Genomic DNA, 14,297 nt, shown 5'->3' on the forward strand with positions numbered 1-14,297 from the left:
TTGTCAGATGATCATATTAGACAGTTTCTTTTATTTTTGCAGTAAAAATCCCTTTTTAATGCTAAAAATGTTTCCAGTTTAAAGCCTCATGAATGAGTTAGTGTCTGGTCGATGGTTTAAAATTTGCCGCTTCATTGTTGCCAACTGTTCGTGCAGCTTAAGATAACAAGGTTGCTAGATTTACATACTTTGTATATTCATAATTTTTGGTTTAACGATTCTTTTACTTCAGAGCCTGTACTATATTTGATACAAAAAAAACTCCACCTGATTGTGTCACTGTTGTTCTAGTTATGTTGTCAGACATTCATATTTCTGTTCTAGATTTGAATTTCTGCTTTCATAGTTGCCAGATGATCATATTAGACAGTTTCTTTTATTTTTGCATTAAAACATTCTTTTTAATGCTAAAAATGTTTCCGGTTTAAAGCCTCATGATGAGTTAGTGTCTGGTCGATGGTTTAAAGTTTGCCGCTTCATAGTTTCCAACTGTTCCTGCAGCCTAAGATAACAAGGTTGATAGATTTACATACTTTGTATATTCATAATTTTTGATTTAACGATTCTTTTACTTCAGATCCTGTACTATATTTTGATACAAAAAAAAACTCCACCTGATTGTGTCACTGTTGTTCTAATTATGTTGTCAGACATTGATATTTCTTTTCTAGATTTGAATTTCTGCTTTCATAGTTGCCAGATGATCATATTAGACAGTTTCTTTTATTTTTGCATTAAAACATCCCTTTTTAATGCTAAAAATGTTTCCGGGTTAAAGCCTCATGAATGAGTTAGTGTCTGGTCGATGGTTTAAAATTTCCCGCTTCGTGGTTGCCAACTGTTCGTGCAGCTTAAGATAACAATGTTGCTAGATTTACATACTTTGTATATTCATAATTTTTGGTTTAACGATTCTTTTACTTCAGAGCCTGCACTATATTTTGATACAAAAAAAAAAACTCCACCTGATTGTGTCACTGTTGTTCTAATTATGTTGTCAGACATTGATATTTCTTTTCTAGATTTGAATTTCTGCTTTCATAGTTGCCAGATGATCATATTAGACAGTTTCTTTTATTTTTGCATTAAAACATCCCTTTTTAATGCTAAAAATGTTTCCGGTTTAAAGCCTCATGAATGAGTTAGTGTCTGGTCGATGGTTTAAAATTTCCCGCTTCCTTGTTGCCAACTGTTCGTGCAGCTTAAGATAACAAGGTTGCTAGATTTACATACTTTGTATATTCATAATTTTTGGTTTAACGATTCTTATACTTCAGAGCCTGCACTATATTTTGATAAAAAAAACTCCACCTGATTGTGTCACTGTTGTTCTAGTTATGTTGTCAGACATTCATATTTCTGTTCTAGATTTGAATTTCTGCTTTCATAGTTGCCAGATGATCATATTAGACAGTTTCTTTTATTTTTGCATTCAAACATCCCTTTTTAATGCTAAAAATGTTTCCAGTTTAAAGCCTCATGAATGAGTTAGTGTCTGGTCAGTGGTTTAAAATTTGCCGCTTCATGGTTGCCAACTGTTCGTGCAGCCTAAGATAACAAGGTTGATGGATTTACATACTTTGTATATACAGAATTTTTGGTTTAACGATTCTTTTACTTCAGAGCCTGCACTATATTTTGATACAAAAAAAACTCCACCTGATTGTGTCACTGTTGTTCTAATTATGTTGTCAGACATTGATATTTCTTTTCTAGATTTGAATTTCTGCTTTCATAGTTGCCAGATGATCATATTAGACAGTTTCTTTTATTTTTGCATTAAAACATCCCTTTTTAATGCTAAAAATGTTTCCGGGTTAAAGCCTCATGAATGAGTTAGTGTCTGGTCGATGGTTTAAAATTTCCCGCTTCGTGGTTGCCAACTGTTCGTGCAGCTTAAGATAACAATGTTGCTAGATTTACATACTTTGTATATTCATAATTTTTGGTTTAACGATTCTTTTACTTCAGAGCCTGCACTATATTTTGATACAAAAAAAAACTCCACCTGATTGTGTCACTGTTGTTCTAATTATGTTGTCAGACATTGATATTTCTTTTCTAGATTTGAATTTCTGCTTTCATAGTTGCCAGATGATCATATTAGACAGTTTCTTTTATTTTTGCATTAAAACATCCCTTTTTAATGCTAAAAATGTTTCCGGTTTAAAGCCTCATGAATGAGTTAGTGTCTGGTCGATGGTTTAAAATTTCCCGCTTCCTTGTTGCCAACTGTTCGTACAGCCTAAGATAACAAGGTTGATAGATTTACATACTTTGTATATTCATAATTTTTGGTTCAACGATTCTTTTACTTCAGATCCTGTACTATATTTTGATAAAAAAAAAACTCCGCCTGATTGTGTCACTGTTGTTCTAATTATGTTGTCAGACATTGATATTTCTTTTCTAGATTTGAATTTCTGCTTTCATAGTTGTCAGATGATCATATTAGACAGTTTCTTTTATTTTTGCAGTAAAAATCCCTTTTTAATGCTAAAAATGTTTCCGGTTTAAAGCCTCATGAATGAGTTAGTGTTTGGTCGATGGTTTAAAGTTTGCCGCTTCATAGTTTCCAACTGTTCCTGCAGCCTAAGATAACAAGGTTGATAGATTTACATACTATGTATATTCATAATTTTTGATTTAACGATTCTTTTACTTCAGATCCTGTACTATATTTTGATAAAAAAAAAACTCCGCCTGATTGTGTCACTGTTGTTCTAATTATGTTGTCAGACATTGATATTTCTTTTCTAGATTTGAATTTCTGCTTTCATAGTTGTCAGATGATCATATTAGACAGTTTCTTTTATTTTTGCAGTAAAAATCCCTTTTTAATGCTAAAAATGTTTCCAGTTTAAAGCCACATGAATGAGTTAGTGTCTGGTCGATGGTTTAAAATTTGCCGCTTCATTGTTGCCAACTGTTCGTGCAGCTTAAGGTAACAAGGTTGCTAGATTTACATACTTTGTATATTCATAATTTTTGGTTTAACGATTCTTTTACTTCAGAGCCTGTACTATATTTGATACAAAAAAAAACTCCACCTGATTGTGTCACTGTTGCTCTAGTTATTTTGTCAGACATTCATATTTCTGTTCTAGATTTGAATTTCTGCTTTCATAGTTGCCAGATGATCATATTAGACAGTGTCTTTTATTTTTGCATTCAAACATCCCTTTTTAATGCAAAAATGTTTCCGGTTTAAAGCCTCATGAATAAGTTAGTGTCTGGTCGATGGTTTAAAATTTCCCGCTTCATGGTTGCCAACTGTTCGTGCAGCCTAAGATAACAAGGTTGATAGATTTACATACTTTGTATATTCATAATTTTTGGTTCAACGATTCTTTTACTTCAGAGCCTGCACTATATTTTGATACAAAAAAAAACTCCACCTGATTGTGTCACTGTTGTTCTAGTTATGTTGTCAGACATTCATATTTCTTTTCTAGATTTGAATTTCTGCTTTCATAGTTGCCAGAAGATCATATTAGACAGTTTCTTTTATTTTTGCATTAAAACATTCCTTTTTAATGCTAAAAATGTTTCCGGTTTAAAGCCTCATGAATGAGTTAGTGTCTGGTCGATGGTTTAAAGTTTGCCGCTTCATAGTTTCCAACTGTTCCTGCAGCCTAAGATAACAAGGTTGATAGATTTACATACTTTGTATATTCATAATTTTTGATTTAACGATTCTTTTACTTCAGATCCTGTACTATATTTTGATACAAAAAAAAACTCCACCTGATTGTGTCACTGTTGTTCTAATTATGTTGTCAGACATTGATCTTTCTTTTCTAGATTTGAATTTCTGCTTTCATAGTTGCCAGATGATCATATTAGACAGTTTCTTTTATTTTTGCATTAAAACATCCCTTTTTAATGCTAAAAATGTTTCCGGTTTAAAGCCTCATGAATGAGTTAGTGTCTGGTCGATGGTTTAAAATTTCCCGCTTCGTGGTTGCCAACTGTTCGTGCAGCTTAAGATAACAATGTTGCTAGATTTACATACTTTGTATATTCATAATTTTTGGTTTAACGATTCTTTTACTTCAGAGCCTGCACTATATTTTGATACAAAAAAAAAACTCCACCTGATTGTGTCACTGTTGTTCTAATTAAGTTGTCAGACATTGATATTTCTTTTCTAGATTTGAATTTCTGCTTTCATAGTTGCCAGATGATCATATTAGACAGTTTCTTTTATTTTTGCATTAAAACATCCCTTTGTAATGCTAAAAATGTTTCCGGTTTAAAGCCTCATGAATGAGTTAGTGTCTTGTCGATGGTTTAAAATTTGCCGCTTCATAGTTTCCAACTGATCCTGCAGCCTAAGATAAAAAGGTTGATAGATTTACATACTTTGTATATTCATAATTTTTGGTTCAACGATTCTTTTACTTCAGAGCCTGCACTATATTTTGATACAAAAAAAACTCCACCTGATTGTGTCACTGTTGTTCTAGTTATGTTGTCAGACATTCATATTTCTGTTCTAGATTTGAATTTCTGCTTTCATAGTTGCCAGATGATCATATTAAACAGTTTCTTTTATTTTTGCATTAAAACATCCCTTTTTAATGCTAAAAATGTTTCCAGTTTAAAGCCTCATGAATGAGTTAGTGTCTGGTCAGTGGTTTAAAATTTGCCGTTTCATAGTTGCCAACTGTTCGTGCAGCCTGATAACAAGGTTGATTGATTTACATACTTTGTATATTCAGAATTTTTTGTTTAACGTTTCTTTTACTTCAGAGCCTGCACTATATTTTGATACAAAAAAAAACTCCGCCTGATTGTGTCACTGTTGTTCTAATTATGTTGTCAGACATTGATATTTCTTTTCTAGATTTGAATTTCTGCTTTCATAGTTGTCAGATGATCATATTAGACAGTTTCTTTTATTTTTGCAGTAAAAATCCCTTTTTAATGCTAAAAATGTTTCCAGTTTAAAGCCTCATGAATGAGTTACCCCCGAATGCAGAGATCTAACTTGACTTCGACTTGACTTACGGCGGCCTCAAGTCAGCCGCAACGCATGCCATAAACCGAACTTGACTTCAACGGCAACTTGCACTAGACTTGACTTGCTCGAAGTCAAGACCCACCTTGGCGAAAACGGGCCATTTTCCAAGTCAGCCCCAGGGCTGTCTTCAAGCTGACTTCGTTCGTTTTTTCAACATGTCCGCCACCCGAAGAGACGTCGCTCGCCGCATTGCTGCCTTCGAGTTTGCGTGTCATTCCATGGATGTCGCGTTCTCGGAGGCATATCGTATGCCTGCGATACCTCGGCCACCTATTCGTGACCGGGGAAACCCGATGGAGCTTTACAACGATCAAGAGTTTCTTGCACGGTACCGCTTCACGAAGACGACGGTGCGAAGGCTGCTCGCTATGCTGCCCGTGAGGGAAAGCGCCGACAACAGGGGCCAGCCAGTGCCTCCTATGCTCCAGCTGCTGTTGGCACTGAGGTTTTACGGCGCGGGAACATTTCAGACCGTGACTGGGGATCTCGTCCGAATCCCGCAGTCTACTGTGTGCCGCGCCGTCGGGAAAATGACATTCCTGATTGGAAAGCATCTGCGCCCCTTGCTTGTTTGCTTCCCTCATGTGTCGCAGTTTCGGCAGGTGATGAGGGACTTCTACAGTGTAGGCGAGTTCCGCGGCGTCTCGGGGTCCATCGACTGCAGTCACGTACGCATCAAGAGCGCCGGTGGTCTAAACGCGGAAGTATTCCGGAACCGAAAGGGCTACTTCTCGATCAACGTGCAGGTAAGCAGTGAAGCCCTCCGTACAACTGCGCATACGCGCATTTTCTTTTACAACGCACGTCCGCTCGTCTCGAGCGCTACAGTGGGGGATCAAATATAAAGTTAAATAACAGCGCAGCGCTTCTTTAGGGCTCCTTTGCAGCGGAGCTTTGGACATGTTTACTTCTGCATGCGTTTACGTTCTTGCAATCCAATACATAGTTTCCCCGATGTTTCCGTAGCTAAACTGTTATATCGGCGTTAACTGACGTAGAAAAAAAAAAAAAAACCCTACTACAGGCGCTAGTTCACGAGCTTAGGAATGCACAGCTACCGCGAGTTGTGCTGACTAGCGTTTGCCCATTTGATGCAGGCGGTCACCGGGCCACAGCTGCAGTTTTTCGACATTGTAGCCAGCTGGCCCGGGTCGGTGCACGACAGCCGCATCTTTGACAACTCCCGTGTGCGGGTGCTGTTTGAGGAGCGGCGTGTGCCAGGAGTGCTGCTGGGGGATGCTGGTTATGCCTGCCACCCGTTCCTGATGACGCCTCTGGCAGACCCTGGGCCAGCTAACACACCCAGAGGAAGGTAAGTCAACATGAATACAGTGATGCTGATATTGTAAACTTGGAGCGCAAAAAGAAAAAAAAAAAATAGCAATTGTGCTCGCTACCAACTTCACCCTTGCTGTGTGTTGTTACTCTGTCTGTGTATGTTTTGAGCTCTATCTTTATAATGAACAATATGCACCAATGTACCCAGAAAGAAGTGAGGTGTACTGATGTTAACTTGTTCACTGTGCTAGTGCATTTTTTGCAGTCTTGCTGTCAACTGATAAGGTAGGAATTAACACTGCATATTATGTTTTGAAAGCAAGAACACCATCAGAAATTTTAAAAGGCTCAGTGAAAATTACTTTCCTAGCATAGTGACACATTACGCAGCCATAGAAGCTTGCTTACATCCCCGCTCACAAAGGTCAAGTTCTAATTTCACCTTCCTTGTGCAGGTACAAGAAGTCCCATATAAAGACTCGCAACACCGTTGAACGGGCCTTCGGTGTGTGGAAGCGACGGTTTCCTTGTCTGGACATGGGGCTACAGCACAAGCCCGAGAAAGCCGCCATGATCATCACGGCGTGTGCAGCCTTGCACAATCTAGCCTGCCTGATGAAGGATCCGCAGCCTCCAGGTTGCCCTTGTGTTGTCCCTCCAAGCAGCTCCACCAGTGCTGCTCGACCACCCTACCTGCCACCTGCCAATTCTCAGACTGACAGTTTAACAGGCATGCAAGCACGGGAGCTTCTCATAAAGAAGAGCTTCTCGTGAGCAAAACTGCACGATAGACTATCAGTGATGCACCTCCAATAGTGTACGCATGGAGGCAAGGTAGACAAAATATCAGAACAGCACCTTCGAAAAGTACAGAACACTGCAAAGAGCACCTAAAACTTAAAATAAATGCTTACAATAATTTCTTCATTGCTTTGGTGAAAAACCAAAACCACCTGTGATTACCATGCACTGACATCGCACAGTTCTGCACAGAGCATCTGAAACTTAAAATAAATGCTAACATTAATTTCTTCATTGCTTTGGTTAAAAACCACAACCTGCGGTTCTTACCGTGCACTGGCATAGCACAGTTCGGCACAGAGCATCTGAAACTTAAAATAAATGCTAACATTAATGTTTTCATTGGTTTGGTTAGAACCACCTCTTGCTTTTTACCATTCACTGGCATCGCACAGCATACAGGTATCTCGCCTTTTGCCTCCACCAAAAAGTGGCCGGTGCGGCCAGGATTCGATCCCGCATCTTTGTGTACATTGGTCGACCACCCTAACCACAGCAGCACCGTCGCAGGGTTCATATTTGAGGAAAATATAGTAGGTATGTCGGGTTTAACGTCAAGAAGCAACATGGGTTATGAGGAAAACTGTATTGAACAGCTCCAAATTAATTTATGTTACATGTGCACAGTTATTCTTCTGTAATGGAATCTCACACTAGACCAGTCAATCAGTTTAGGGTGTTGCTCGCAGTGTGTCATGCATTTCCAAGCAGCTCTTCTGATATATATATACAGGTTCTGAAACCTGTATATATATATACTACCTGTATCATCTGTAAGCTGCACATGCAAGATGGGGTGCCACATTGGTGTTTATACAACTCAAGATGCCAGTCTTGCAAAAAAATCTGTTGAAAATTTCTGTAGAGCTTTTGTAATGCACTGCCACAAACAGTACCATTCTTGTAACCATTATTACAATTCACTGCTCAAGGATTTTGTTTTTTGAAGGACTGGTGTTGAAAATAAAGCATGCTCAGCCAAAACTATTGTAGCAGGGTTGCTTTGTAACTAAATGGAGGAACCAATAAAAATATTGTCACAACATTTTGCTTCAGCTGTTTACTGATCTTTTTGTTTGCGATGATACTGTCTGCACCCAATTTCCCATTGTGAAAAAGCTGTGTCATCAATGGTGCCATCCTCGCAAGTCCAGACATATTCTAGTAGGTATGTAGTAGCACACAGCCTACACCGCAAAAAGTATCTTCTGGCCCACAGCAGTCAGGTTAATATTTATTAGGCCCAGTGTGAGGTGCATTGTATATTTCTGCATTAAGATGCTCTTCCAATGGTTCACCTATGCCAGCCCGGATGCAACTGAACTTGCCACCAACCTGCAGAGTCTGTCGCAGTCCCTTTTGTATTTACTCAAGATGTGACCCTAAAAAATTGCTAAGCCAAAAAAAAAAAAAAAAAACTCAAATGCAAGCAGACAGAAAAAAGTTCCACCCTGAATCAGACGACATTTATTGAAAAAGTACAAGGCAGTGCAAGTTCTATTGCTACAGGAGAGTCTTTAGTCGGGAGCATCTCTGGATAACTTCAGCATAGTCGTTCTTCCACACAGCGTCCAAACATTCTTGTAGTATTGAGACAGCTTCGGCTGGCACCCGTAAAACTACGCAGCACGAACATGCCGACAAGAACATGTCGCAGAGACCAAAAGGCATAATTATAACTTAGTTTGCACAGGCCAGGAGTAGTACGATCGGTTGAGCCGGAAGTTGTTCAAAAAGATGCAAACTAAAAGCAGGAGACCTGTGTACGTAGCAAAGTCACTGCCCGTAAAAGAGCCTCGGGTGATGGAAATACTTGGTTGAGCCGGAAGTTGTTCAAAAAGACGCAAACTAAAAGCAGGAGACCTGTGTACGTAGCAAAGTCACTGCCCGTAAAAGAGCCTCAGGTGATGGAAATACTTGGTTGAGCCGGAAGTTGTTCAAAAAGACGCAAACTAAAAGCAGGAGACCTGTGTACGTAGCAAAGTCACTGCCCGTTAAAGAGCCTCGGGTGATGGAAATACTTGGTTGAGCCGGAAGTTGTTCAAAAAGACGCAAACTAAAAGCAGGAGACCTGTGTACGTAGCAAAGTCACTGCCCGTAAAAGAGCCTCGGGTGATGGAAATACTTGGTTGAGCCGGAAGTTGTTCAAAAAGATGCAAACTAAAAGCAGGACACCTGTGTACGTAGCAAAGTCACTGCCCGTTAAAGAGCCTCGGGTGATGGAAATACTTGGTTGAGCCGGAAGTTGTTCAAAAAGATGCAAACTAAAAGCAGGAGACCTGTGTACGTAGCAAAGTCACTGCCCGTAAAAGAGCCTCGGGTGATGGAAATACTTGGTTGAGCCGGAAGTTGTTCAAAAAGATGCAAACTAAAAGCAGGAGACCTGTGTACGTAGCAAAGTCACTGCCCGTAAAAGAGCCTCGGGTGATGGAAATACTTGGTTGAGCCGGAAGTTGTTCAAAAAGACGCAAACTAAAAGCAGGAGACCTGTGTACGTAGCAAAGTCACTGCCCGTAAAAGAGCCTCAGGTGATGGAAATACTTGGTTGAGCCGGAAGTTGTTCAAAAAGACGCAAACTAAAAGCAGGAGACCTGTGTACGTAGCAAAGTCACTGCCCGTTAAAGAGCCTCGGGTGATGGAAATACTTGGTTGAGCCGGAAGTTGTTCAAAAAGACGCAAACTAAAAGCAGGAGACCTGTGTACGTAGCAAAGTCACTGCCCGTTAAAGAGCCTCGGGTGATGGAAATACTTGGTTGAGCCGGAAGTTGTTCAAAAAGATGCAAACTAAAAGCAGGAGACCTGTGTACGTAGCAAAGTCACTGCCCGTAAAAGAGCCTCGGGTGATGGAAATACTTGGTTGAGCCGGAAGTTGTTCAAAAAGATGCAAACTAAAAGCAGGAGACCTGTGTACGTAGCAAAGTCACTGCCCGTAAAAGAGCCTCGGGTGATGGAAATACTTGGTTGAGCCGGAAGTTGTTCAAAAAGATGCAAACTAAAAGCAGGAGACCTGTGTACGTAGCAAAGTCACTGCCCGTTAAAGAGCCTCGGGTGATGGAAATACTTGGTTGAGCCGGAAGTTGTTCAAAAAGATGCAAACTAAAAGCAGGAGACCTGTGTACGTAGCAAAGTCACTGCCCGTAAAAGAGCCTCGGGTGATGGAAATACTTGGTTGAGCCGGAAGTTGTTCAAAAAGATGCAAACTAAAAGCAGGAGACCTGTGTACGTAGCAAAGTCACTGCCCGTAAAAGAGCCTCGGGTGATGGAAATACTTGGTTGAGCCGGAAGTTGTTCAAAAAGATGCAAACTAAAAGCAGGAGACCTGTGTACGTAGCAAAGTCACTGCCCGTTAAAGAGCCTCGGGTGATGGAAATACTTGGTTGAGCCGGAAGTTGTTCAAAAAGATGCAAACTAAAAGCAGGAGACCTGTGTACGTAGCAAAGTCACTGCCCGTTAAAGAGCCTCGGGTGATGGAAATACTTGGTTGAGCCAGAAGTTGTTCAAAAAGATGCAAACTAAAAGCAGGAGACCTGTGTACGTAGCAAAGTCACTGCCCGTTAAAGAGCCTCGGGTGATGGAAATACTTGGTTGAGCCGGAAGTTGTTCAAAAAGATGCAAACTAAAAGCAGGAGACCTGTGTACGTAGCAAAGTCACTGCCCGTTAAAGAGCCTCGGGTGATGGAAATACTTGGTTGAGCCGGAAGTTGTTCAAAAAGACGCAAACTAAAAGCAGGAGACCTGTGTACGTAGCAAAGTCACTGCCCGTAAAAGAGCCTCGGGTGATGGAAGTACTTGGTTGAGCCGGAAGTTGTTCAAAAAGACGCAAACTAAAAGCAGCAGACCTGTGTACGTAGCAAAGTCACTGCCCGTAAAAGAGCCTCGGGTGATGGAAATACTTGGTTGAGCCGGAAGTTGTTCAAAAAGATGCAAACTAAAAGCAGGAGACCTGTGTATGCAGCAAAGTCTCTGCATGTTAAAGAACATCAGGTGATGGAAATATTAGGAGTTCTCTGCTTCCATGTGCCTCATTGCCCAGGTTTCTTTGAGAAATCAAATTAAACAAAATGAACAGATCAGTTTTCGTCATCTTCTAATTTACGAAGCTTGTGCTTCAGAATTTGCACCTCAAGCTTGCGTCTCTCCAATTCGACTGCTTGCAGCTGCTCCTCAAACTTGATTTTCTGCTGCCGTTCTTGCAGGTCGAGTTGACGCTGCTGCAGTTCCATTTCACGCATTTGTTCTTCAAATTTCCTCTTCTTGCGCCTCTCTTCAAGCATGTCGTTGCGATCATCTTTCAAAAGCTGCAGTCTGGCTGCGGACTCCTTTTCTTCTAGTTTGGTCTTGGATTCTCGCTGTTTGAGCACACTTTGGTGGTCCTCGCCCATTAATTGAAGACGGACAGTGTGCTCTTCTTGGAGAAGACTTGCTCTTTTTTCATTTTCTTCTGTCAATGACTTCTCTAAAAGGGCCATCCGCCCTCTTGGTGCTCTGTTGCCACAGGCAGCAGCTTCCGGGGCAGGGGGACAGCTGGCATCAGCTCCAGAATCAACTGTGCTGGCAACGGCAGCATCAGGTCGCACAACGGGTGGCAAGTTGCTGTCGCCGTCCACAGTAGGTTCTGGAGCTGAACTAGCCGCACTCACTGCTAGGTCACAGTGGCCTCCAGGTTCCACGAGGCTGCTGGATTCCCACTCGTCTGTAACAGACAAAAAGGCAAAATATGAAAAACAAGGCAATCCTAAGGTCAAGAAACGCTACCGTTTTCATTTCTTAGCTCCACGCACAAGCTACTGTGCAATGTTGTTTCTCCAGACTTCCACCAAATGTACACAAGGCTATGGCTCCATTTCTGCATTAAAAAGCAACTGAGTAGTGATCCAGTGTCATGTAATACCACCCCAGACTGCGACATTCCTGTAACAGTGACCCAACTTTCTACATAGGGATCGGGCTTTCGTACTTATACATGAAAAGAATGTTCTCGCATGTATACTGTTCTTCATGCATCCTTGCCTAGGTGCAAAGGCAGCATTTTTCACAGGTACCAAAAAGGCCAAACTTCCACGTTGGTGAACATTTATACAGTGTCATTACCAATGAGAAGCAACTCGCTCTGTTCTGCACAGCTGCAACCCTCGGCACAGCGTCGGCTCTCAAAGTACATGCCGTCAGTGATACTAAAATAGTGCAGAGGAAAAGGAACATTTTTCTTGACACTCCAGTACACACTGATGCAAAATAACCTACCTGTGTAATCGAAGTCTGCCTCATCAGCAGCACCGTCCACCATAGGCTGAAGCAGCCTCACGACAGGCAAACTGTCGACAGGGGGCTGGTACAGTGCTGCATCACTGTCGAATTCGTTGCGAATTTGGGTGGCCATGTGGCCCACCACTGCTCCCACCCGCTCAATGAGAGGGTCCAAAGCAGCAGGTGCTGATCCTCCCCCTGGAAAATAATATTGCTTTCAGTCCAGAGTGATGAGAACGCTCAACAACAAAATATTTCTATTTGCAATTACCTTCCGCCACTTCCTCTTGCTGTTAATTGGAAACCATTTGCGTAATCCAGCCCCATACAAAATATTTATTCATTATTTATTTTACTCATGTTTTGCATTGAAGAGGGGAGTGCAAAAAATACAAAAAGATACACTCGGACTTCAATACAAGAAATTAAACAAGGGAACAGAAAAAGAAATAACGCGTATTCAAAACGCTAAAAAATACTGCAAAATTCGCAGTTGGCTACAACAGGTCAGTGCATATCAAGCAAAATGAAAAAAAAAAAAAAAAAAAAGGAACGGTCGAAGGCAAACAGGCTGAATGCCAAGATAAAAAAAAGAACAGTCGAAGGCGGACTGAACAAGCGGAAGCTAGAAACAGAGTAAAAATGATATTTGTAAGCGCTGCACGAAAGCGAGAGTTCGCCGATAATGACAAGGGCAGCAGGCAAGCAGTTCCGGGCGGCTTGTTCTTGGAAGAAATGAACGTGCATATGTGTTTTGCCGAGGTATGGCAACTTTACCGACACATGCAGAAACGTAAATGTAGCGTGTGTGTGAGACAGAGCGTTATATATCAGGTTGTGTTGGTATGCGATGTTTTCGTGCCTACTCGAAAGCATCAGGCAGTGGAGGTCAGGAAAGCATGGCACGTGCAGATAACGAAAGCAGTAAACAGTAAATTTGGTGGAAAGCGTAGATATCTATGAATACAAAACATGCTTGCAAAAAGCGCTTACCGGTCTTGTGACGCTCCCGCCTCTCCGTTGATGAGCCCTCCTTCCATTTTTGCTTCAGGTTAGCCCAGCACTTCTTCAACTGAAGGTGGTCCCGCCGGGTAACCCCGTGGTGCGAATTGAACATCTTCGCCACCTCCTTCCAAACCTCGTTTTTTTTCGCCAAGGAGGCCACATCGGTTCGCTTACATTCCAAATATTTCACACGCTCGTTTACAAGCTCGGCTAATAAACTTTTCTCTTCTGCAGAGAAACGAGGCGCTGCCCTGCGTGGCGAAGGCGTGTTTTCAAACGACGACGCGGACAGTTGCGACAGGGGCAGTTGCGACATCGTCTTGCCTTGACAGATGGAACGAAGGACTAGAAAGCGACTTGACTCAACGGGTGCAAAAGACGAAAAGACTGCATGCATGGCGTGTTTGGCGCAGCTGATCAGCCGTGCAAGTTGCCAACCGAAAACATGATTCGTGCAAAAGAAGCAGAGAGCACTGATCTACAGTGCCCGTTGGAAGCGTTTATCTGCAAAAAGCTCTCAAATTATTTACGCGCCTGCTTATATTTACCAAATTATATACTTTTCTTGCCTGCAACATGCGTTACGGAAACAAATTTACTGTTAATCTCGGTCACAGACGAGCAATGTGTTCTCAAGTCGAAGCACGACCTCGACTTGACGAAGCATGTGCTTGACTTGGCAAAGCAAGTCGGCGTGAGCGTCTATGAAACGCGCTGGCCGACTTGGGCGTTTTGAAGTCGGCTTGATGCTTCAAGCTGACTTGCCCAAGTCAAGTCCAAGCGCGTTTCAAGTTAGATCTCTGCATTCGGGGGTTAGTGTCTGGTCGATGGTTTAAAATTTGCCGCTTCATTGTTGCCAACTGTTCGTGCAGCTTAAGATAACAAGGTTGCTAGATTTACATACTTTGTATATTCATAATTTTTGGTTTAACGATTCTTT

General features: G+C 41.5%; 1 protein-coding gene across 1 annotated transcript; it reads right to left on the minus strand.

The window, feature by feature from the left end:
* Positions 1-10,128: 10,128 nt before the first annotated feature.
* Positions 10,129-13,885, minus strand: LOC146183102 (uncharacterized). The gene is made up of 3 exons (XM_084609021.1): positions 13,346-13,885; positions 12,350-12,550; positions 10,129-11,798 (listed from the first exon to the last, which is right to left on the minus strand). The coding sequence occupies exons 1-3, from the start codon at positions 13,752-13,754 to the stop codon at positions 11,176-11,178; spliced, it is 1,233 nt and encodes a 410-aa protein (XP_084465147.1). The 5' UTR covers positions 13,755-13,885; the 3' UTR covers positions 10,129-11,175.
* Between the last annotated feature and the right edge of the window lie 412 nt (positions 13,886-14,297).

This window comes from Amblyomma maculatum, chromosome 7, assembly GCF_055883805.1.
Source record: "Amblyomma maculatum isolate TAMU_Amacu chromosome 7, ASM5588380v1, whole genome shotgun sequence".
Lineage (NCBI taxonomy): Eukaryota > Metazoa > Arthropoda > Arachnida > Ixodida > Ixodidae > Amblyomma > Amblyomma maculatum.